This window comes from Scomber scombrus, chromosome 6 (assembly GCF_963691925.1).
Source record: "Scomber scombrus chromosome 6, fScoSco1.1, whole genome shotgun sequence".
Lineage (NCBI taxonomy): Eukaryota > Metazoa > Chordata > Actinopteri > Scombriformes > Scombridae > Scomber > Scomber scombrus.
Window position 1 is genome coordinate 9921873 of NC_084975.1, and position 25619 is coordinate 9947491.

The 25619-nt window shown below is 42.0% G+C and overlaps 2 protein-coding genes across 4 annotated transcripts in view; one reads left to right on the forward strand and one right to left on the reverse strand.

The window, feature by feature from the left end:
* The first annotated feature begins 20 nt into the window (after positions 1-20).
* nup205 (nucleoporin 205) lies at positions 21-16092 on the forward strand. The gene is made up of 42 exons (XM_062421234.1): positions 21-101; positions 1333-1475; positions 1612-1783; positions 2001-2145; positions 2290-2449; positions 2765-2993; positions 3099-3263; positions 3383-3558; positions 3697-3813; positions 4063-4200; positions 4331-4481; positions 4760-4965; positions 5116-5298; positions 5592-5642; positions 6147-6356; positions 6484-6721; positions 6819-7008; positions 7229-7349; positions 7595-7676; positions 7829-7993; positions 8130-8254; positions 8414-8528; positions 8868-9017; positions 9276-9350; positions 9484-9641; positions 9768-9848; positions 9977-10168; positions 10325-10526; positions 10879-10977; positions 11190-11338; positions 11585-11776; positions 11936-12057; positions 12323-12455; positions 13122-13248; positions 13382-13455; positions 13618-13743; positions 14010-14136; positions 14403-14575; positions 14758-14887; positions 15072-15200; positions 15333-15409; positions 15550-16092. Exons 1-42 carry the CDS (start codon positions 74-76, stop codon positions 15700-15702), a joined length of 5979 nt encoding a protein of 1992 aa, XP_062277218.1. The 5' UTR covers positions 21-73; the 3' UTR covers positions 15703-16092.
* Positions 16093-17288: 1196 nt separating this feature from the next.
* The window catches only part of fgd4a (FYVE, RhoGEF and PH domain containing 4a), a 48748-nt gene continuing 40417 nt past the window's right edge, over positions 17289-25619 (reverse strand). For all 3 annotated transcript variants that reach the window (XM_062421235.1, XM_062421236.1, XM_062421237.1), the window contains 14 exons: positions 24990-25422; positions 22509-22598; positions 22182-22327; positions 21908-22064; positions 21600-21738; positions 21446-21504; positions 21193-21339; positions 20631-20803; positions 20233-20263; positions 20036-20116; positions 19794-19919; positions 19267-19404; positions 19034-19174; positions 17289-18930 (listed from right to left, as the gene is read on the reverse strand). In XM_062421235.1, coding sequence (XP_062277219.1) covers positions 18661-18930; positions 19034-19174; positions 19267-19404; positions 19794-19919; positions 20036-20116; positions 20233-20263; positions 20631-20803; positions 21193-21339; positions 21446-21504; positions 21600-21738; positions 21908-22064; positions 22182-22327; positions 22509-22598; positions 24990-25422 — 2131 coding nt within the window. In that variant the 3' untranslated portion in view covers positions 17289-18660. The remainder of the gene's footprint in view (positions 18931-19033; positions 19175-19266; positions 19405-19793; positions 19920-20035; positions 20117-20232; positions 20264-20630; positions 20804-21192; positions 21340-21445; positions 21505-21599; positions 21739-21907; positions 22065-22181; positions 22328-22508; positions 22599-24989; positions 25423-25619) is intronic.

A 25619-nucleotide genomic window follows, 5' to 3' on the forward strand; every position in this document is an offset into this window, starting at 1 on the left:
ATGAAAACGTGATAATTTTAAATTTCACACCGGCACAACACCAGACGCTTCCGTCCAGTTTTCAGAGTGTATCATGGCGGCGCAGATGGCGGTAAATTCGGGTATGAACTATATTTATTTTATTAAGTAACCTAACTGCATTATTTTCCAGTCACAGCTGCTGAATGATATTTCTCAGCTAAGTACATGCATGTTCCTCTTAAAGTGTCGTTTTTGTCTTGTGTCCAATGTTTTGACCACATGGTGAGAGCTCACTCAAGGCAGCTAGGCTAACCTGACCTAGCCTAGCCTGCAGCTCAACGCCAGGTTAGCATTGATTTAAACATAAACGTAGTTGGCAGACAAACATGTTTACACCTAACATGTTTTCACATTAAAGTAAGGCTATTCGCGCATCTTGACTGTTCTGAACCACCCCAACACTCGTCAAATGGCTCAGCTGACGAGTTTACTTTATTTGGAAGCAAAACTGAAACAAACTGATTTGTTAGAAGAAATATTTGGCATGTGTGGCATGTTTGTTTTGTTGTGTCACGCATAACTTGAACTGACAGGTTAATGTAACAATTATTAAAGTCAGTTTCTTTTTAGCCACCAACTGAGCTCAGCTCAGTGCTCCCTTCTGTCAACTGTTTACTTTTGGACTGATTTGTTTGTACAAACTTTATAGTTGCCGCTTAGTGGTAACGATAACTAGACAGTCATTATAAATTGTAAGTGAATAACGAACCAAAATCTACAATAACAAACATAAAAGGTAAGGAAATGCTTATGATTAAGTAATTTAATATTAAGGTAAGTTAATTGGTGATTGTCCGTTTCGGTGTATTATACATCAGAACCACAACACTAACCCAAAGTCAATGTTATGAGGAAGTCATTTCCCAAGATCAGACCTGTCAGAGACAACTACGTTAGATTATAAAACAGCCTAATTGAGCATAATCATATTCATGGGCCAATTATGTTTACACATACAAGGAATTTGACTCTGGTTTTGTGTCTGTCAGTGTAATTATCCACAACTATCTTAAGAAAGCTTATTTGATCATAGAGATGCACAGGGCAAGAGATATCAGTGCCAATGAATGAATGAATGCCTTTATTGTCATTGCATGTTCACATACAGCAAAATGTAGCTGTCTCTCATAAAAGAAAACTCTACCCATTCACTCTGCTTAAACACACACTTACATACACACACATAAAATAGAATAACTGTTAAAGAAGTACAAGTATGGTTATTAGAAACTAGCATAAGAAGAGTGCTAGAAGTCAGGTGTGTGCATGTGTGAAGAGACAAGACCTTTGAGAGCTCATGTCTTCATGTAGGAGCCAGTCTGTGGGGGCCGCTGAAGGAACTGTGGGAGACAGTGGACGGCGCTGTGTTGAGGAGGCAGCCAGAGAGCGTCCACCTCCTCGACCTGCAGCTGAAGAAACACAAACCGCACTTTCTGTCACTCTTTAAGAACCCGGTGAGATGTTGCACTAACACAAACTGTGACATGATGGACATTTAATGTTTAAATGTTAATAACCTTCTTCCTGCGTAGCCTGCAGTGGTCTGTGTGCAGCTTACACTGTGTCTGAAACATCTAATATAATTTTTAGCCTAAGAGTGCCGAGCAGAGAGAGAAGGTGCGTAAAGCCAGCACAGAAGGCATCGCCATCCAAGGTCAGCAGGGGTCACGTCTCCTTCCAGAGCAGCTTCTCTCAGAGGCCTTCATCCTCAGTGATCTGTTTGATATTGGAGAGCTGGCAGCTTTGGAACTTCTGTTGGCAGGTAAAGAAAAACACATGAAATGCAAGTCTGGTATTTATAAAGAAAGTCACAAATGTGGTGATGTATTATCTTGTATTTTTTATAGATAAAGCACTCATTTGTGTATATAATGGCTATTTTGTTTTTGATAAGGAGAGAAAGCCTCGCATGATTTTCAGAAGTAAAGATGGCTGATATTTCACCCACTTGATTTCTGAATATCTTTGTCTTTCTCCAGGTGAACATCAGCAGCCCCATTTTCCAGGTCTGACAAGAGGACTAGTGGCTGTGCTACTCTACTGGGATGGGAGACTTTGTGTGGCCAACTCTCTGCGCACGCTAATCCAGTCACGCCACGGAAAGACCTTCACCCTTGATCTGAGGTAATAATGCTGTCTCCTCATGCTTCTTTTAGTATTAACAATGACTGAAATCCTAAAAAGCTCCACGTGAAGTTATTTTCCTTTTTTATTTCATTTTTTAAAACTCACATAATCACCTGTACTATTGATTGTTTTCTCACTTAGTGGGGAGCTGGTGGCTTTGACAACACGTTTTACAGATGAACTGATGAGCCAGGGTCTGACCAAACGCATCCTTACCCTGGTGTCAGAGATTAGTGTGACGCGGGAGTTTGAACGGCTGCAGAAGGAGCGAGGCCTCGGAAATGAAAAACACAGGAAAGAGGTGGGAGCAAAGTTTTTATTTTATTTTGACACAAATGTAATCCTGTTCACATTATCATGAACACACAAAGAGAAATATTGACAGCATTTAACTAACAACTAATAATTCCTTTCACCATCGATTGATCTATTAATCATTTTCTAGATTTAAATTGATTGTTTGTTGTATAAAATGTCTCAAACTCAAATATATTCAGTTTACTATCTTAGAAAATTAAATAAACCAGAAAATGTGATTTGCAAAGCTGTAAACTGAAGTAGTTGGCAGCTAATTGATTTATAGACTGAAGTATATTTAACTTTCATTCTTCCCCAGGTTTCTGACCTCATCAAAGAATGTCTACAGGCCCTGGCAGACAGTCTGTTTTCATGGACTTGCCAATCACCTTTGACTAAAGATGACACCTTGGCTCTCATTGGCCACCTGGAGACAGTGACAGCTCAAGCTGACGGCTCATTGGACAGTGTGAACCTGGCTCTTGTCATGGCGCTGCTCTACTGCTTGGATGTCAGCTTCATAGAGCAGGGGACTGAAGATAGAGAAGGTGAAAACACATTAAACACCTGCACTGTCTTCATGGTGACCTTTTTATTGACGTCACTTGTTAAATCCACTAAAAACTTTGAACTTGTGTGTTGTGTTTCTGTAGATCTGCTGCAGGCGCTGCCCCTGCTGACAGAGAGGCAGTATGTGTCTGCGGTGCACAGTCGTCTGATGGACGGCCAGCCATGGAAGCTTCCAGGTCTGCAGGCTGTGTGTCGGCTAGCCTGGGCTCTGTCTCTGAGGGTCCTTTCACAGCTACCACAGGGCTCCGGTAAGGCTCCTATTTCTTGCATTGAATGTGTCATCTAACCATTTGAAGAAAACCTTTTGAAGAAATGTAAAAATATACGCCATTTAAACGTAGTATGTTTGCATGTGTGTGCCGTGCAGCCCTGGTTGAGTTCACTGAGGCAGACGAGGCTCTGGCTGACCAGGCTCTACTAGGAGACGTCTTCCTGTTTATGAAGGAGGGCATTCTGGCATGTGAGAGTTTTGCACACGAAGAGTTTTTTATCCGCCGCCTTCATTCACTCATCACCGACTTCCTGGCACTAATGCCAATGAAGGTGAGTAATGGAATAGGTGTCCTCCTACATGAATGTATTTGTATGGATATCATGTTGTAAAGGAAGTTGAATTCCTGTTAATTTGCTTCCTAGTTAAATATTTAATTTATATGTTCGTTTTTTGTTGTTTTTTTGTAGGTAAAGCAACTACGTAACCGTGCGGATGAAGATGCCCGTCTGGTGCACATGTCCCTACAGATGGACAGTGAGCTTCCATCGTCACTGCGCAAGGATTTAGACCACCTCATGAACCTTGTTAGTCTTCTTTACACTCCTTTGTGCATAATTAGTTTAAACAATAATGTTATCTTCAAAATGATACAGAGATTGGATGTACTGAGTGCAGGCAAAGAATAAGCTTCTCCACACTCTCACTACTTCTCTGAAAGGCATGTGAAGATGCGTAAATCAGTTAGTAGAAAATTAAGAACAGAAAATCTTGAGTGGTAAAAGCTTAGATTTAACTTGTTAGTCACTGTGTGGGTACCTTTTTGTTTTTTTCAGATAGGAGAGTTTTACAGTAAGGACCCATTTGGGTTGGAGCTGGGTCTCGAGTTCTGGTGTCCCACAGAGTCACTCCAGCACACCTCCCTGCAGGGATCCTATCTGGGAATGGCACTGCAAAGGCCTCCACATAAACAGGTATGGGTAGTGTTCTCCTTGTCCCAGCAAAAGTCTGACTGTGCTGACACAGAAAATATTTGTAAAATGTATTTTTAAAAATGCCAAAATGTAACTTTCTGTTGTTATTGTTTCCTGTTCTTTGGTGCAGGTGGTGTTGTCCAAGTTTGTACGTCAGATGGGAGACCTTCTGCCCTCCACCCTCTATATACCCTATCTCCGTATGGTAAAAGGTCTCGCCAATGGTCCTCAGTGTGCCCACTACTGCTTCAGCCTGCTCAAAACCAATGGAGCCACACACAGTAAGATCAGAGCTTTGCCATAAATTGAAAGTGATATTTTTCTGGGAGTGATCTGCGATTATAGTATCCACTATTTTTGTTGTATTATGTTGTTCAGTAGTTATTATGAAAGGGCAGATGTACAAACATCATATCAAATCCTAAGACTACTTTCAGGGTCAGTGTGTCAATTTAACTGTGGTTGTGGGTGACATAAACATCAGACTGAAAAAGGCTATTGCTTCAGTTTAATGCATATCCAAAATACATACCAATTAACTTGGTGTACATTTCTGCAGGTGACAACATCCAGGGAGTATCAGGTAGCCCGGTGTCCTGGGAACACTTTTTTCACTCCCTCATGCTCTACCATGAAAACCTGCGAAGAGACCTTCCAAATCCAGACGCAGCACAGTACCGCCACCCACCACTGAGGGGCATCACCCAAAGAGAGCTGGAAGGGCTCACCTCATTTTTGCAGTTACTCACTGCCATTATTACATGGGTATGTCACAATGATATTAGTTTTTGTGTCCATATTACTTTGTTCTGATGTTTTTATTGCTTGTAGGAAAACTTGTTAATATTCAGGTGGCTGAGATTGTTTTAGTAAACTCATAATCTGATAGTTTGCATGTTGTGTGTGTTTTTACAGAGTGAAAATGCTCGACTGGCATTGTGCGAGCATCCTCAGTGGACCCCAGTCGTAGTGATGTTGGGGCTGCTACAGTGCAGCGTCCCGCCCGTCCTGAAGGCTGAGCTTCTGCTCTGCCTGGCAGCCTTTGGAAAGTCACCAGAGATCGCTGCTTCTCTCTGGCAGTCACTGGAGTACACACAGGTAGGCCTTTATAAATGTATACAGCTGCATTTTAACAGCATTTGTCGTATGAATAATGGGCTTCTGTAAAATGCTGAAGATCCAGTCTAAAGTTGTTTTACTCAATTAAGGGCTGAAGTATTAAATTACGATTTTGCAGTACTGAAAAGAAACAAACTTAATTATCAGCTCTTCTCTTATTCTTGTCTAAAACATTTGCTTCTTTTACTGGTGTGAGAGTTTTGTGTGCTGTCAGATGTATTTTTGTGGTCGATCTTCTGAAGTTTTGTAACTTCATGTTCTTTTCGTCATAGATCCTTCAGACAGTGCGAGCCCCAGGGCAGAGGCAGGCAGCTGGAATTGAGGTGTGTTTTTTTTTGTTGTTGTTGTTTTGTGTTGAGTGAATAAGATGCTGGATTCTCACCACTCCGTTTGAAGTAACAGTTAAAGACAGGTAAAAAAGTAGGTTAATCATTTTATACCGCAAAGATTTATACTACATGGAGCCGTCAAGATCCGTTTTAATTTGAATTAAACATTTGAATGATGCCCTATGGGAGAAATTCAAGTCTGATTTTTAAGATTCAGATGTGATGCGATACAAAATAATGCAGACAAAAAGCATGAGTTGATGTCTTTAAATGTTATGCTTGTGGTCAAATTAGCACTTTGCTGTACAAATTGGGTCTCATGTTGAGCTGCATAATAGATTATTTATCTTGTTTTATGTGATGGTTCTGATCTTCAATAAAAATCCACCAGAATCTCTCCTATCATGCAACATCATTCCTTGTTTAAGCTGTCATATAACTTGTAAGGAGGTCACAGACTTGGCTGGCAAACGTTCTGACTTGTTTTCTGGCTCTCAGGTGGAGCTGAATGAGATCGAGTCGAGCTGTGAGGAATACCCGCTGACACGAGGCTTCTGTCACCTGATCAGCACGTTGGTGGAGAGCAGTCTACCTGTTAATTTGGGTGCAGGACTGCGTGTGCCAGGCTTCCAGCCTTACCTCAACTTTTTGCGTGACTCTGTGTTCCTCGCCTTCCCCACGAGAGCGTATCGTCGTCCAGCTGAGAAGGTAAAGTGCAGTGTAGTCCTCTCCCGGTGCCTTTACGAGGTGACGACATGTAACCGAACTGCAACATGTACGTATGCTCTTTTACCTTCACATATGTATTTTTCTTTTTTCCTTTTTCTTCACTCAGTGGGAGGTTGCTGACTCTGTCCTGGAAGTATTCCACAAGCTGCTGCGAGACTACGAGCCGCAGCCGTCAGACTTTGTCCAGGAGATGGTGGAGCTGCAGGGCGAGCAGGTCCAAGCCCACAAGCCCCCCGGGCACAGCATCATGTTCCATCTGCTCAACGACTCGCCCATGCTGGCGCTCTGCCTCAGCCTGCTGGAGGAGGGTGTGCGCCAGCTGGACACTTATGCACCCTTCCCTGGTGAGAGAACATACACTGCTGCTGTCAGAGAAAGAGAAATTGCTTGTGGGTGTAGTTGTTTATTCTGACGACACGCTACATTACTCCTCCCCTACAGGTAAGAAGCACTTGGAGTCGGCGGTGCTGCACTGCCTGTGCCTGCTGGACTTGGCTCTGCAGAAGGAAGTGGTGTTCATGGATTTCCTCAGAGAGAGCCAGTCCTCCCTGCTGGTTTCCCCATTAGAGCAGCTCCTACAGGGGGTCAGTCCTCAAACCCGCAGGGCTGATCACATCGTCAATATTGCCAGGTAAGAGCATCCAGGTGGTGCTCCAAGCTGTGATACTGACCCTGTGGTTGTGATTTTTGTTTTTTTAGTCAGATCGTGCTTGTCTTTCCTGTCTCCATTCTTCACTAGTTAGTAGAGTTTTAAAATGTCAGACCTGACCAGGAGTCACTGCAGGTCATATATCAAGTAATTATACTCTTTAAAAAGCAGAATGAGATTAAGTTCTGTTTTCCATTGGCAGGTACCTGTACCACAGTAGCTCCAACCCAGAAGCTGCCTTCCAGAGTGCCAAGATCCTGCGTCGTATCGCTAACTACCCCAACATCCAGATTAGACTGGTGGGAGATTTCACACACGACCAGGTACATGCAAGTCTGAAGCCTAAATACTTTTCACATAAAGCTACAGGCTATTCTACAAGACGATAAGCAAAAAGAAATATATTGTACAGTAGTTTTATATATTATTACTTGCATATTTTACTTATCCCGCTTTTGATATAGACCTTTCAATCAATTAAATTAACCCAGGGTTCTTTTTAAAACATATTTTTACTTTTAATGTGTTAAAGTTGAGTTTGTTTGTTTTTTCGGTCTCTGTCCCTCAGACGGTGAGTAACAAGCTGATGGCAGGCTTCGTGGAGTGTCTGGACAACGAAGAAGCAGAGGAAGGAACAGAGAAAGGAGATGGTAAGAGACATGTTCCTCCTCAAGTGTTGTTGTCTGTAAAGTATTTGCCTAAACATTCTAACATCTTCTGCATTAGTTTTTAATACTGCAAAATTCTAAACTTGTGTATTATAATGATCACACTAGAACCCACCTTCCTCTTAAATTTCCAGACTCAGACGCACAAAAGAAAGTGGCAAGAATACGACATGAGACCCAGATTCACATCTTGAACCTTCTCATCACCTCTTTGGAGCTGAAGACGCCCAATCTGGCCCTGTATCTCCTGGGCTACGAAGTCAAGAAGCCTGTGTCCTCAACCAACCTCCAGGATCCAGGTCAGACCACAACCACAGCCTCTGACATGCTGTTGTGATTTTTTTTTTCTTTTTGGCATAATAATTTCTTTCAGGTAGCAGAGTTATCAGAGGGTTATTATGTAATTGACCTCAGGATGCGTTTTGTGTGTTATAGGTGTGTTGGGATGTCCACGGAGCTGCCTGCACGCCATCCTGAGTCTGCTGCAGAGAGGCACAGAGAAGCGATCTGGACCTGTACTCACACAGCAGGCCCCACACCTCGCTGAGCTCTGCTATCAGGTCTGCTCCATTCTCTACTCTGAATGCTCAGATATGACAGACTTTGACATGTAGATCAGTCTCAGTAGCATCTTTACTTTTGCTTCTTATGCCTTGTTGTATAAATACGCATTTAGAACTATTGTGTGCTCTATCTGATGACTGATCTCCCTCTTTCAGGTGATCTACCAGCTGTGTGCCTGCTCAGACACATCTGGACCCACCATGCGCTATTTGAGGACAAGCCAGGACTTCCTGTTCTCTCACCTGCGCCACCTACCCTACATCCTGCCCAGTGAGTACAGGGTCACTCTTTATCCGTTTGGCCCTAAAATATGTAATGAGAAGAGCAGAAATAAGTCGTTTCCTGCCAAAAGGAGATAATGAATGGAAAATGTGTGTCCCTGAAATCTAAATGGAAAAGACAAAGCCAGGCAATGGCATAAATAAAGAACCCCTATAATTTTACAAAGGTGTAGTACCATTCAAAATCCAAACTACCATCCAAACGTTTGACCTTGTTGACTGTATTTATGTCGCTGTTGAAATGTGTGTTTGTGAATTGTTGAAAATACAATAACAGCATGTTGTCTTTTCTTCTCATGGCCTTGACTCTGCTTTGTGCTGCCCTCAGGTAACCAGATCGCTGCCCTCTCACAGATGTCTTGGCTCATGAAAACGGCTGCAATCGAGCTGAGGGTGACCTCGCTGAACCGCCAGCGTTCACACACACAACGCCTCGTCAGCCTTCTGCTGGATGACCAACCACACACTCAGCATACAGGTATGGGGTGTTTGTAAGTCTTTTAGGGGAAGAGAGGTTTGATCTCCAAATATAAGGTCTTAATAGTTATGTTTTCAGTGGATAAATATGTTATACTCCCCTTGTTGAATTTCTTTCTTTTTTTATGACATGTCCTTTTTATTTTTCACTTGTATTGGTTTTACAGAAATGTATATGAGATGCCATTCTTAATAGTAAGTTAAAAGAACTGTGTACATCCTTACGTGCACCTAACAATCTCATCATTTTTATTTTTAGCCGATGGAGAATCAGGAATGGAGGAAGAGACCAGATCAGTCAGTGGTTTCCTGCACTTTGACACAGTTTCTAAAGGTTTGTTAATCCTTTGTACACATTGCTGCTGATATAACTTGCTAAATACAGCCTGATGATTAAGGACCTTACTTCTTCAGAGTTATACCAGAGTCATTTTGACTCTTATCTTGTCCTTGTTTGATGTCGACAGTGCGCAGGAAGTTGCTGAGTGTGCTGGATGCCATCGAGTTCAGTCAGGATATGCCAGAGCTGCTGCAGCTAGACTTCTTCGAACGCACTCAAATAGAGCAGGTGATCTCCAACTGTGAGCATATCAACGAGCAAGGACACACTGTGTGCAATGTTAAGGTGAGTTTAGGTTAAACATAAGATCTCCTCATTCTCTGCTATATTGTTTCATGTTAAACAGGTTTTTTGTGTTTGATCTTCCAATTGAACCATAGTTTTACATCATTGTTTCAATTTTCCTCACAGTTGCTTCATAGAGTGCTGGTTGCTGAGGTAAATGCACTGCAAGGAATGGCAGCCATTGGACAGAGACCCCTGTTAATGGAGGTGAGTGAACTCAAACTAGTGTGTTGTAACATTCGCTATGCATTTTTTAAATTAGCGTGTGGGCCAGGAATCATGCATTGGACATTTTTTAAATGTAATCTCTTTTTATGCTGTGTGTATTCTCCTAGGAAGTGAACTCCATCCTGCAGCAGGTGGTGGAACGTAACCGTGTCCGTCGGAGTCTGAGTGCAAAGCGACACGCACTGCAATCCTGGAGGAGCCTGGTGGAGACGCTGCTGACCGCCTGCCCTGTTGATCTCATACCTCCTGAAGACAGACAGCTCATCATCAGAGACCTACTGCTAGACTTGCATGATAAGGTCAGTGAGGATGTTTGTAAAACCACCCCATACTTGTAGTAAGAAACATCATTAAGGATGTAATGGCTTTTATTCAGCATTCATTACATTACAAAACAAACTGCTAGTGACTTTCTACAAGAGTAAGAGTTGTAAATGTTACTGTGTGTTGTCCAGGTATTATCTGAGGATGCAGCAGGAGAACTGATGCCCATTGTTGCTGGAGCTGTGTTCACTCTCACCGCACACCTCAGCCAATCAGTGCTGTCTGAGCAGCAGCAAGGTGTGGGATTAGAAGCATCTTCTGGCTTCGCCTCCATCGCCAACTCTGCCCTACACCTGATCCTCCGAAAGCTGCTGGACTTCATCCTTTGTACTGGTTCGTGATTACTTTTTATTTCACTCATAAAATCATATTTTCGCATGTCTGACCATTCAGGCTGCACTATTAGAGACAGAGTCATTACCATTCATACAAGACCTGTTTACAATTGTAGCTTTCAACATATGGCTATTAAACAGGGTTGATGTGATTTATTTAAATGTGGTTGCTGCAGTTGTGTGTTTGTGGGAGATTCTGATCTTGTATAATGCTCTTAAGTTTGAGCTTCAAAACATTAACTGTGAACTGGTGAGAGATGTTGTCATTTGCAGGGCTCTTTTGTGTTCATCTTAACTAGGATAAATATCAGTCTGATTAGATTTTATAATATTGTTCTTTGCACTTTAAGGAGGTGGATACCAGCGTCTGCGTGCTCACTTGTACGGCTCTCTGCTGTATTACCTTCAAATTGCCCAGAAACCTGAAGAACCAGACACTCTGCAGACAGGTACTACACAGAAACATTAAAAGACAGATTACGGATAATATGTAGAGTTTATTTTAATTTCAGCTGTGTTGTGAGTTATATTTGATGGTATTTTCTCATATAAATTGTCAGACTGCTGGACATATTTTGCATGAGTCCCATTCTATTATTTCAAAGGGACGCTGTCCAAATTTTGTGTGGTCTTCTGAGAAACTCTTTGTTTGTGCCTCAAGCTGGGAAGGCAATGTGGGAGCGTCTCACAGCTCCCGAAGACGTTTTTTCCAAACTGCAGAGAGAGAACCTCGCCATCATCGAGAGCTATGGCAAAGCTCTCATGGAGGTGGTGTGCAGGGACGCCTGCGACGGCCATGAAATTAGCAGGGTAAGAGCACAATATGACTCATGTACTTATTCTGCTAGTTTTAGTCTCACACTGACATGAAATTAACATTGTGTTATCACTGGAAAATATATACGAATTTCAGTTGAGAGGCTTAATATGCATGAGAGATTTCAGTCTAAGTAGCTGCGAGAAACTCTGCTGTATTTTATTGACAACCTGGCCAGACTCTTTGTACAATGTTTGTCTAGTTTGTCATCATTTTTCCCCTTCTCCCTTGTCTGTCAGATGCTAGCTCTGGCCGTGCTGGACCGAATCCTGTCCATAGACCGTCAGAATCAGTGGCTGGTGTACGTCTGCAACAGCGGCTACCTGCGATCATTAGTGGAAAGCCTGAGACAGGATGACACCGCCCTGCAGAGCCTGCTCACGCCTCAGCCCCCTCTTCTCAAACCGCTCTACATCTATGAGAGCAAGATGGTGAGAAGATGTGTACCGCTGCTCAATTTAAGCACTCTGTGTTTTCTTTGTGTTGACTTGTTCCAAAGACTAACCCTAAAATCCCCATATGACCAGCAGCTTTTTAAAATCTCTGAGTACAGGATAATGAAGGAACAAGCTTTGCTGTGTGTTTTTTAGGCTCTACTCACTCGTGTGGCTAAGACGGGCCAGGGAGCCGTGGAGCTGCTGCGCTGTGGCCTGGTGGCACAGCTGATAGAGTGTCAGGTGTTTGACATGGTGCCTGACAGCGATGCACACAGGTATGAATGTGGAAAGGGAAGAAGAAAGTGCCTTTACAAGTGTGAAAATAGGCCTAGAAAAAGAAGAATTTCTTACACTCAGACCTGACTTCTCAATTGATTGGTGTAAAGAATGAAACCAAATATTTTGATAATAAATCCTCACTAAAATAACACAATAAAAGCAGATAGAAAAATATGGAAAGTTTGAACATGTTAATCAGCATCTTGGCCCTGAAGGAAAATGTCAGATATCTCTCTTGACTTGTTCCCATGTGGTCTACAGAGTGATGAGGGACCCATCTGGCTTCATCCCCAGCCCTATGGACCGGTACAGGCAGATTCTTTTACCGACCCTGAGGCTCTTCCAAGTGATCCTGACCTCCACCACTATGAATCACCAGCAGGGGGCAGCACAGGTAAGCACAGACACGACATCACACAGACGAGTCTTTTTCAGATATTTATTGTAAATTTAACTGTGAAAATCGTAAAAGTCAGTAGGTTAATAATAAGTCAATTACATCATGAAATGCTGTTAGGTTCTGTTTACCCTTACTGGATCTGATGATGCAGATGTTTGTTTGGTCAGCAAAGAGAAAGCAGGATTAGGACTTACCTTGGACAACTTGAAATTGCAATTTATCAGAGAGCAACTTAGCATGCTGTATGGAAACTGTTATTGTGCTACAACTGAATATTTACTCTGATAAAGTGAAATAATATCAAAGCATTCTTATTAATTTCACACCATGCAATAATCACATATATTTATGTGCAATATTTCTTATTAAGTCTATACTACATCTATTATCATTGTCACTCTATACTTTGTATATACATATTTATAAACTTGTGTGAGATGATGTTGTACTGTGTTTTTAATGCACCAACCAGGAGTAGTGCTTTTGTTGTATTTACAATACAATGACAATAAAGGCTTTCTATTTCTGACAGTAAACGAAGCTCAGTGTGCTCTTGCAAGTTCTGGTATCTAGGTAGTTTTTAAAAAAGTGTTTTTAACTGTGTGTGTGTGTGTGTGTGTGTGTGTGTGTGTGTGTGTGTGTGTGTGTGTGTGTGTGTAGGTTCTTCAGTGGCTGATAGTCCATGCAGACACCATTCAGTCCCTGTTGCGCTGTCAGGAGCTCAGTATGGGAGCTTTGCAGGAGCTCTCTTTGCTTACTGGCATCATCAGTAAGACAGCTCTGCCAGGTATAAAAATAACCAGTCACATCAACCTGAAAATGTCTCTTTTTATTCACATCGCTATCCACTTTCTGCAAACCACATATTCACGTCTGCGACTCAGTGAGCAGTGTCGATCATGTACTGCTTTGTCTCTCAGGTACCCTTGAGATGGGCGGAGAGGTGAACAGTGCGGCTCTTATGGAGTTCCAAGGTCACATCAATAGATTCCAGGTTAGATTGCTGGTGTTGTTTGTATAATATACATGTTTTTTTTTTGTCTTTTGGACAGTCTCGCTTACAACTTCCTTATCAGTTCCATTACCAGCTTCTCTATCCCTGCTAATGCCCTTGCTTTTGCTAATGTGTGTGTGTGTGTTGTTTTTTTTTCTTTAGCGTCTGTGTCTGTCCCTGCTTGGTCGTCTGGCAGGCAGTGAGCGGGAGAGGTTGCTAAAGCAGGCTGAGATTGCTGCACCTGGAGAGTCAGCAGAACGAGAGGAGATGGAAGTTGCCATGCAACAGGTTTGAGAAAAGTTTTCTTTAGTAATAAGAGATAGATTACTAATGGAGTAATGAGAGATATATGGGTGAGGGAGAGGATGACGGTTTGGAGTTTTATTCTCAGTGATTTCCGTTTTAAGCAAATAGAAGTCACTACGTATAACAACAGTGCAATCAACAGTGGGAAGATTGCATTGAAATGTGTGTGGAGTCTTATCTCCATATTCATGATTATTCATCAGTTCTCCAACATCAGTGACCTGCGTGGTTTTGTCCTCTGTCCCCAGGTGTGTGCTAACATCATGGAATACTGCCAAACGTTGCTGCTGCAGAGCTCAGCTCAGGCTCAGTTCAGCATCTGTCTCTTCAGCCCCTCTGGCAGTGAGCCAGCTGGCAGGGATGGAGGCCGTGCAGGTCAGTGATAATCTGCCCGTAGTCAAAAGGAGGAAAAGGAATTGTACAAACTTTTGTCATTGTACACAAACAAACTAAATGTTCTACTTTTTTATTATGTTATTTTCTCCCGTTGTAAATTAAGTTATTTTCATTGTCTGAAATCTGATATGTTCATTTAGAAAACCAGAATCTCTTGAGGTTCTTTAGCTTTCACCATCAGCACTTATTTACTTCCACAAGTATGAGACTGAACCCTGCAGCTATTCTATTAATTTATCTTTTAGATCTCTTATCAACCCTGCCATCAATGGCTTACTCTCGAGCCCCCAGCCTGGGCCTGGTCCTATACCTGCTGAAGAACAGTGCTGCTGATTTCTTCCGGTTCCACCAGAGTCACAGACAGAGCCTGGGCAAGCTGCAGAGCCTGGATCAGCTGCCTCCTGAAGAGCTCAAGGAGGTAATGATGGACCAACACACTAATCCACTCTGTCTCACACCCACACACACAAAACAACTTTGTATTAGTTTGCAGGTTTACGTTAAATAAAGAAATCACAAAGCATTCTTTGATTAATTTTAAGGACCTTATTGGCTCCAGTATATATTGTCTTCAGTTCTAACCAGACATCTTCTCTGTAGTTGTGCCAAGGCCTGGTTTCAGGCCCAGGAGGGGTGGAGAAAATCTCATCAGTCCAGAGGAGCTTGCTGGCCAAGAGACGACTGGTCCAGCTGATCAACAACAGAGCCAAGCTGCTGGCCCAGTGCTCCTGTATCCTTCAGCACAGTTGTAGTCAGCGAACAAACAGTGTTGAACTAAATTATTATTAATTTTGAAACCTCTTTTTAGCATGCCAGAATTAAGAATCAACTCCTCCCTTATCTTAGGCTAATTTGCCATATGTAGTTTTCTGTAATGAGTCGCTGTGAAATGCCTTAACTTGCATCCTTCTCAGATGTTATCGAGACTTGCTTGTTTGTGTTGTGGCGCCACCTGGAGTACTACCTGTTGCATTGTACCCCCACTGACCCCAAGGACTCCCTGCTGCCTGGAGCCAGTTTATATAGATCACGCCTGACAGATGGTGAGACAAGATTTTAAAAACAAAAAGGAAGAATGAATCACAAATGTTTAAATTGTTTCTGTTCCCTGGCTGTGGATTTGGGTGCATTCAGCTTGATTTGTAACCACGTTTATTTATATATATTTTCTTCAGACTCATTTGGTGGTTTGCAGTCGAGTGCAAGTCGTGGACTCGGTCTCTCCCGAGTTAGTCAGCAAGATCTAGACCTGGTAAGAAATGGCTATAAACTGGTTACTAGCTGCATGAGCATGTTGCAAATTTGGATATACTTTGACACCAAATAAGTAATATATAAACAGTAATCCTAATCCTTCTTTTTTTTCTCCTCTTTGTTTGTGTGTGTGTGTAGCTGAAGAGTGACATGGCCGCAGGTTTCGGGGAGGCTCTGCAGAGGAAGCTATTGGAGGTGGAAGGCTTGTACAGCCAAGTCCGCTCCAGGTACACCTTCATCCAGGCTCTGGTCCGCAGAATCAGAGGCCTGCTGCGACAAGCCAAAAGCTGAGACAGACACATGCAACACATAAACAAAGAAAGACTGGCTAACATCTCAATTTCCTCCTTTCTTACTTAATCAAAACACCACAAAACTTTCTAAAGGACTCTGACTTTTTGTCAATTTGCTTTTTCTGACAGCATCACTCCTTTTTACTCTTTGGCTTGTTCTCTTGAGTTATTACGTTATGTTATTATGTTAACGCCATCACAGCATGTGGTGCATCCTTAACAACCAGTCAAAATTATGTTGACGAATGCTGTGCAAGGAGCGTTCCTCGAAGAAGTGAGAAAACGTAACTTGCAGGACACTTATGAATTATTTTGTAGTTAAGATCAATTTGATATTCTTGTTTGGTCTGATTTTTTTTTTTTCTTTTGTGAAAATAAATGTTTTCTAAATCTGTTACATACTTGTTTCATTCACGCACACAACACACACAAAAATACCGAGTTTTAAAATTGTTGGTAATGGCAGACTGGAGTCATAGCGTGCTGACATGCAGTTGGGTGAGTATACAAAGTGTATGAACAGACAAACCCTTCCTGTTCAAGATTATCTTGTTCTATTCTGACATTTCTCTTAGCTCGTACTTCTTTTGGCTTTGAGACCAGCTATAGGTATCACACTTCTTTTTTTAAAGGCTTCATTTATCACATACTCTTCCAGAGAGTCAAACACTTCTGACAAACAGAATGTACCGACTTCGCCTATTTTTATTTGCATGTCTGGGGTGACTCATAGTGAAGTGTCGTATCAGGAGAAGCAAAACACGGAACCAAAAAAAGGCTTCTGTGTGAAAGTAACATCACGATGACTCACAAAGTGTCCACAAGTGTTCAAGACTGTTTTAACCTGCCCTGATAGAAACTGTTAAAATAACATTACAAACAGACTAGATTCACATAAATAATGTTTAATCTTGCTTTACACTTTATAAGACTAAAGTGCGTAGATTCTCAAACCTTTGGGAAAGGAGATTAAAGGACACAAAAATCTGGATATAAATTCAGATTTTACAGACAGGGAAGTTTTGTGCTCTTGTTTTTTAATTTTATTTTAATGCTTAGTTATGAGGGTTGAGACTCGGGTGAGCACCAGCAATGATCACAGGAGGAACGCTGAGAATGTGACCATATGTATGGACACACTAACTGCGGATAATATAGGCATATTTCCCTCCCCCCAACAGTCCGTCCAGTGCTTCTAGCTGGTCACTGTCACACTGGAGAACCAGAGGTGACGAGTTAAACAAGTTAGTGAAAAAACATATCTCTGCACCCTTTAGCTGACAGTGAGGGAGCAAATTTGTGCTACTTTGAACAGATCATGCTTGTCATACTCTATAAATTACTTTAAATAATAAAATTACTTACAGCATTTACAATTCTTGCACCAGCTTGCTAATATTATCTATGATTGTGCTGCTTTTGCATCTAAATAGAAAACCCTGCCACGTGAAGACAGCAATGATCCCTGCACATCTCTCCACATAAACTAAGGTCCACGACTGTCACTTACTCAGACAAGCATTTACCATTCTTCCTCAGTCCTGCACATGAGCGACTGCGTTATCACATTATACCACATTAGAATAAACAGGATTGCAACCTGCCATTTTAATACAAACAGCACTGTGCGAGCCAAAGATTTTATCACCTGGTAAAGATTTGACTGTGTTTTTACCATAAAGTATTCCAATTTTACACATAGAAAGATAAGGAGAGTAGTATTCAACCAGTTGTATAATGTCTTCTGTGTCTCTGCAGGGAACCTATAGTCTGAGAAAACTCCGCTGATGTCGTAGTGATGTCATCCAGGTTATCTTGAGTTAGGTTATCTTGAATCTTCAAATATATGATACAAAACCGTCATTGTAAAGTGGGGGTGTGGTGTTTAAGACATGAGTTTACAAGCAGGAAAGGTCTAATGAAATAAGCTTTAGAGTTGCATTATGGGAATTGTAGGATCCACTGGAACCTTAAATATATTTCCAGTGAATTTACTGCATCCACCATACAGTATATTGTTATTGTGATATAAAATAACATACTGCCAGAGAGGATTTATCCTTGCAGGTCATTATGAAGCTGGTATTTTAGGCTCAGCCAACTACAATAACCAACTACAGTCAGCTGGCTATATGGGTAAAACTAACTCAATTGCAAATTAGAGCCTTTAGCATAAAGAAAACACACTGTAGGATAGCTACTACCACTTGCAAGCAGGCAGCCAGATCAGCCAACGTGATCCAACTGAGGGACAAGCGGAGAGATGAGGCCATCGTCATTCAATTTAACCACATGCTCTTTTTTTGTTTTTTTTGGCAGTTTTGGAGCCCTCTTACCAAGCAAAGAAATGAAGAAATACTGTAAATACTTTATATCATACTTAGCAAGATTTGGATCTGATTTCATTGCATAAAAAAAAAAGAATTGTTCCTTTTAAAAGACATTTATACTGTACGGTTACACAGAGCTGAGTTACAGCACCAGCAGACTTAGTTTAGACCCTCTTTTCTACTTTCACATCCTGTATAGTGCACTCTGTGTCTGTGATAGTCCACTGGCTCAAGAGGGGTTGACACTGGAAGAGTCCATGAAGACAGTTTCGAGCTGTCCTTAAATATGCCTCTCGAAGGGATGCGGAAACCCGTCCTGAGGCCAATGTGCTCTAGTGTTGATTGTACCAGACATGTCCTTTAGTAATCGAGCACAGCCGATGAAGTGAGTCTTGCATGAGTCTATGAGGAAATCCAAGAATATAGTGGGAAATAGTGGTAAGGAAAGGCAGCTTATCCAGCACTGATTTTTCTGCTTAAGTCTTTCAGATTCAAGGACAGCATGGAGCATTTGTATTGCTTGTGCAGTCCACAAACAAACATTTTTTCTCCAGAAATCCAACAGCAATTTGTTTATTAAAAAAAAGTCAGACAGCAGGGGGTTTCTTTTGTAGAAAATACACTCCTTATGTGCTATCAGTTCCCGCGTCTTGTGTGTTGTTGTTGTCCATCATGATGGCATTGCTGCCGTTGGGTTGAGGGCATTCTGGCACCTCCCCCGTCACTGCAACTCGAATCACTTTCAGCCAGCGCTGCTTAAGCTCCTCTGATTCAGCTGCAAAGTTATGGACAGACTTGGACTGGGAGAGGCGGAAGGTGGCTGGAGGGTCTGTGGGCCGGGTGCTGTCATCCACAGAATAGCCCAGGAGAGGGATGGTGCTCTGGGCCTTCACGTCCTGTAGAGAGTAGTTGGGGATGAAGAAAATATCATCTGTGAGGACGCCTGTTCAATCAACATACATGATCAAATTTTTTTGCACCGTGTTCTTAGCGTGTTACCTGCGGAGCTCCGTAGAGGTAGAGCACCAGACACTCCTTTTCGGGGATGACGCACCAAACCTTCTGCCAGGGTTTGTTCTTCTCACAGTACTGCAGGAAGCCACACATGATGCTGCTGCCTGAGAACTGAGCTGCCTCGATCTGCACATAGAAGATGACCCCAAATTAATGGATTAAAAGAAAGATGAAGTGGCTGCCGCTGCTTCTTGTAGTTCTACAAAATCCCAATTTACCTCGAGGATGCCCTTCTTCTTGCCCTCAGCTACCCCTCCTCCCGTCAGGATAAGGTAGCAGTCCTTGCAAACCTTGTTCAGCTTGTTGTTGTCATATTCGAGCTGCACCTTATTGTCTGAGCATTTCCAGCACACCACCTGTAAGAAAGAGATCTCTCACAGTTACATCTGTAGTGTGTGGCGAAGACAGCAAGACTTAAGCCATGATGAAGAAACCTTAAGCATCATTGATGTAACTATGACCATTTAGGCCCTTTTTTGCCTTTGTTTTTAAATGCCATTTAAAGGGACCAAAATCCAAATGTTACTGTTAAAACTAGCAAGTGTTTCCATTTAAAGACAGTGCTACTTCGTTATCAACATTAAACCTTGGTTAAAAATGCTGATTTTACATGATTTCTTGGTTTATGAATGCATAAAATGATATGCTGTACTCTTAAACTACCCTCCAGGGGTCTTCTCCCATTGTGGCGCTCTGGCATCCTGTACTAAATTATGAAAGTAACAACAACGACAAGATTACTTACGTAGCCGCAGGCTCTGCAGTGGTGCCTCCGCCGCGTCAGAGCATTGAAAGACTCTTTACATTTCATACACATTGTCACTTCATTGTCGCGGATCCAGCGTGGGGCACGCTTCCCCAGCTCTGCATTCTATATTTAAAGAAAAAAAAAGGTGTCAGCTCATGAAAAGAGAGTACACACCCAGTGGGGCAAAGCAAGTTTATTTCAAACAGTGTAACTCTCGAGTGACATTGTGTGATACTGACCGATACTTCCTCCACATCTTTAGACGCGTTCTTGAATGACTCATTTTTTTGCTGGAAGATCTCGATGGTCTCCTGGAAAGCCTGAAGGATAAAAACATCAAATCATATCTGACTCACTTTAAATAACTTTCAAATAAAGATCACTCTATAAAAAAAGTAATCTTATATTTATTGTGATTGTACAGTACTGTGTGTACCTTTATCCAGTCTGCCTTGTCCTGTTCTGAGCTGTGAGAAAAAAATAAAGCCAGAAGCATTAAAACAGAGAAAATATAAAGTCACACCAACATAGTAGTTAGCTGTGGTTGACAAGTTTATTTTGAGAATTGCAGGATTGAAATATGAGCCTAGGTTGTGCTTATTTAAGTGGTCTTCCATAAGTGAAATTATACTGTACAGGGTAGAAATAACATACAATTATATACATCAGTGTGGGAGTGTCAGAGATTCTTTTGCAATAGAACTACAACAGCTGGACTGTTAAACAGATGCTTTCAGTATTCAGCAATTTGTCCATTCTTTTAATTACCTTTTAAAAAAAGAAAAAACTATCAGACTTAGTATATTGTGTATGATATTTTTGTGTGAAATGTACCTGGCTTGTAGCTCCAGCGTCCTCTCCTTCCCAGACACCTGGAAGGTGTGAGGGTAGTCCTCATTGGTTGTCTCCAGGACTTTCATGCCGTCAATGCCGATCCGCGTTCTCACTGTGTACTTGGTCCCTCCCAGGCTGAATTTGGGCACGCAGTACAACAGCATGTTGTTGAACTGGCAGAAAAATAAACTTTTTAATTATGGCAATACATGTGAGAGTGTAGATCAGTATTTCAGTTTCTGGCATTGTTTTATTACAATGGGGGCAGGGGGGAGTCCTAAACACTGCAGTTATCCTGCAAATGGGAGACATCCAGTCTGAAACTAATAAGAAACAGCGAGAGCATAATAACATTATCTTGCAATATCAGTAATTGAAAGATTTGTTTATGTTTCCCCGATTTATCCTTATACAGAGGTGTTCCTGGCATGAAATGATTCACTTGTTTCAATTTAACTTTGTGCAGGCAAAGTCTCGCCTCAGCATATTTGCCTGCAGTGTCCTTCACTACATTCACTACACAACAACATGTTTTTGTATCATGAGACACAGTTTCTCTCACCAGGAAGAGGTATCTCTCCATGGCGCTGGTGTTCCTGGCTGCCAGCTTCAGGATTTGGCCCTCTTTGATGAACTCATTTGAGGGATTAACGATGTCCTCCTCCTCACCCACCATCTCATATATCTCCAGCAGTTTCTTCAGATTATCCTAAATGAGTATAGGATATTTATTTTAGTGGGACATTCATTTGATGAAGAGATTATTTTAAATCCATAAATTAAAAAAAAAAGGTTCAATCAGCATCTGTACTTACAGATTTCCGTATGGCGCTGTTGGAGTGAGTGGCTGCTGTGGCGATTATTTCTAAGGATTCTGGGAAACAGAAAATACATTTAAATTTAATTTAACTAAAAATGTTACCCTGAAGTGTATCTTGTCTGAAACAGATGGTGCCTAATTCTACTCACTTTCTGCATCTCGTCGGTCGGAGTCGTCCTGAGGCAGCTTCTTCAGATAGTCTTTAAGCAGCATCTCATAGCGAGGAACTCTCTGCACCGGCTCCAACATGTGATGCTGAAGTGTCAGGGAGCCGCAGACCTCTTGACTCTGCCCAGAAATAGCCAAAAAGATTGAATTTAACATGACTTTAGATGTTTTGGAGCACATTTCCATACAAAAAATGTCATGGCCTACCCTAATCCTATTAAATACTGATGAAAAAACAATAAACAGAGCAGCTGTGCATTTTTCTGGGCTGGACTCTTGCTCACCGCACCTGTATCTCCTGAATGATGGCCTTGAATTGAGGTGAGCGGTCGGTCCACTGTTTCAGCACCTCCATGGCCTTGTCGAAATTCTTCACGTACTCTGCATACATTTTGAGGAAGGGTGTGAGTTTCTGCAGGATGTCTCCTATCCGAGGTGTGGATTCCCTGCAGAGAAGGAGAGTGTTTGAGTTTGTTAACCGTAACGTGGAGACCTGAAGTCGTTTGTAATGTAGAAAACCTCGACCTAACTAGCGTATTTGCTCATTTTGGGTTGAAACTCACCATTCTCCCATGCGTTTCTCCAAGTCTGGAAGCAAAAACTGGCTGTGAAAGGCATTGATGGAGGAAATGTTGGAGAAGATGTTCTTTACCACATCCACAGGGAATGTTCCTTTAATTGCCTCCTCCATTAGCTTAGCACAGAATACCTGGAGAGTCGTAACAACAATACAGGGCCGATAAGGGACAAATGGTGGTCTTACTTCAAGTCATTTTCCTATAAAATGCTTTGATTACTTAATCTCACTTCGCATTTCTGCATCAAGGATTTGTGATGTGTGAAACGGTCAAAATAAAGAAGTGAAAATGAGCTTTAACTGAGTTCCTCACCTGGTCCAGCAGGTTAAGTCGCGCTACATAGGCCTTCTCTGTGTGCAGGAGCTCGCTGGCGATCTTGAACAGCTTCTGTTCATTTGTCTCCTGGCAAAAATATAGAGGGTACATTAGTGGGAATCTACAAGTGCGTGTAAAGTGACATCTTGAGTAACTTCTCATCATTAACGAACTAGCGAGGTGTGAAAGTGATATTATTTTGTTGAGCTAGAAAGTCAGCAGCTTGGTTATACAGCTCATAGTCTGTATAATGACCGTTTCAGTCTAATAGCTATCTAATGATGAGTAACTGGTATTGTCTGGAAGGAAAATGGGGACTTGGGGAAATAATGCAGAAGTGTGGGACCAACTGTCTGAAGCTCACGAATTTGGTTTGACCCACATTGTTGTCACTTGTAACTGTAGCTTTCCATCCCTCTGCAAGTTCCTGTTTGCTTCTGGTCACTGATCACATTTGAAGAGGGATGTAATATTGCAGCTCTTTTTAAAAAGCCATTACAGGGTCAATAGTTGTTTAAGAGGAACTTCATGTTGCATTTCCTGCATTTCAATGACAAAATGTTAATTAGAAAAACATGTTTTAAAGTGCTTAACAACCTCAGTGACTTGTCTGCTATTTTGAGTGCAGCCTTGCATTAAATGCTGTTATTAGTGCACGTAGCACTGGTGTGTGTTATTAACACAGAGTTGATAGTGGGCTGGCCTGTAGTGTAGCAGAGGATCTCAGAACAGGAAATGAAAATGCAGGAGAGGGAAATGACACCAAATCCAACAGTAACCGAGCACTGTGTGACACAGTATGGCAGACAATAACTAAAGCCTCAACATTTAAACAGCAAAACACGCCACATGCATAGGGATGTAATGCAATCGTTTTGTTGTGTGACACCGGCACATGCACAACAGCCACGGTTGTAGAATATTTCACATTATGCTTAATAACCACAGGGAAGCAGCCTCTTCCTCTCAGACGTTGACGGCTAAGTGAGGAGAACAATCAGTCTCATATTTCCACACTACTCATTCGTCAATACATTCACAGTGTTGCCGGTTCACTGATGATATTTTGTATAATTGTTTATTTCAAGGTGAAGGTTCAAAGTTCTGTCACATATTTGCATCTATTTTCCAAGAATAATATAAGTCAGAATATGTTTAGAGCAATTGAAGGATATATTTTCACATGAACAGTACATGAGTTTCCAATGGTGGAAAACACACAGCATGACAGCATTTTAAAACCAAGTGTAAACAGCCTCTTAATAACTTCCCAGGGCTGACAGAAGTCAAATGTTACAGTATTTCACACAAAAAATCAAAGATTAGAAAAAAGCCCATATCTCCATTCACCAACCCCACTGTTTTTCTTCTTCTTCTTTCCTTCTTAATCCAATAATCCTCTCATGACCCCTGTTATGTGTTACTTTATAACATATATCTTGTGAATTGGTAAAAACTAGCTCCACCATGACCACCTACAGCAGTACTTACAGTAGAGTATATTACACATTAATGCAACACTAGTAACAATCTGATAATAACGAAGTATGGGGAACATTCATCTGCAGAACGTGTACTTTCAGTTTTGATACTGTAATGGTGTGTTTTCACAGTAGTGGTTGCGTGTGTGTGGTGTGACTACTGCTACCACAACCCAAAAAAGGCATAAATAAAGGCCACTAATCTGAATGGTTTGCGCAGTGCCAACCAACACAAAGTAAAGCGTTGTATGTTAAATTTCAAACACTTCAAACAAATTGAGTAGAAATCCAATAGCTCAAACAGTGAATTGATTGTATGCCTCGGTTAGCTACTAGAATTGGACTGGTTGGGACACGCAATGGCTTTATGTCCAAAAAATGAAGAGATCACCAAAGTTTCAACATGACAAAGTTGAGACTTTCAAATCAGGTCAACATCATCAATCAAATAATGTGTTGCTATGGGTGAAATGCTAGGAGCATTCAACCATGAAGCATCTAGCATGATCAGAACTACAGATTATTGTGGCATAGCTCACTGCTCTTCCCCTTACACACCATGCCGACAGTGTGACTGATCTGAACCTTGAGATACTTATAATCAGCACACAACAGCAGGCACCACAGGCTCCCACAGGGGAGGTCGCAGAGGCACGATCTCAGCTGCTCAGGCGTTCGACATCTGTTGCAGAAAATAACCCCTCACACACACACGCGAGTAATACATGAGAGATACACGCACACACACATTTCTTCCCTTGTAACTCTACCCGTACTATGTTAGAGTGACCCAGAGATGAACTAGTTCAGAGAATTTACTTGTGCTGAAAGCTCGGGGCATAAATAAATGCTGACAGTTTATCTATCAGAAGCTGCAGAGTCAGAGCAACAAGACAGCAGGTAGGTCAGCTCTTTCAGGGCATAAATATGTGACACAGGGGGTTTAATGCACACAGCAGAGTAAACGTGGAAAATCTACCAGCAGACATGCACGTACCTTCTGATCTGCACTCCCTTCTTCATTCCTGTGTTCACTTTCTGTTGTAGTCCCACTGTCATCATTCTCCGTGGAGCTTTCTGTACCAGTCCTGCCTGTGTGTGGAGGTGAATGATCCTCACTCTGTTCTGTGCTCCCGTCCCCCATATCTCCATTCACCATCCCGGCAGTCTCTATCCTCACGCTTTCATCATTCCCCTCCTGTTTGTCCTCCTTCTCCTTGTCCTGCTCCATCTGCGCTAGCACCCCATTAGCTGCCGGTTTGTATTCATCCTGCTGCTCGTCCGGTGCTGAGCTCAAATCCTCAGTTGAACGTTTCTCCTGAATCCTGTCAGAGTCCGTCTGCTTCTGGTAGCCACAGTGAGTGGGGCTGCAGTTGGATGACTTGCTGATCTGTTTGAGCGGTGAGCCGTCTCTCTTGTTTTCTGTGTTGCTGGAGGAACAGAGAAAAAAGGAAAGGAGGAAGTCGATCAGCACAGCAAGAGCACAGAAAGAGTTTACCGTCAGCCTTCAGAAAGATAAAAAAAGGAGAGGAAAAGGGCAGGAAAAAAAGACCAGAGTCCGTTCAGTACCTGGTAGTACTGGCAAGCTGGTTGCTCGGAGAGTGTAAGGCTCGACTGTAAGCAGAGA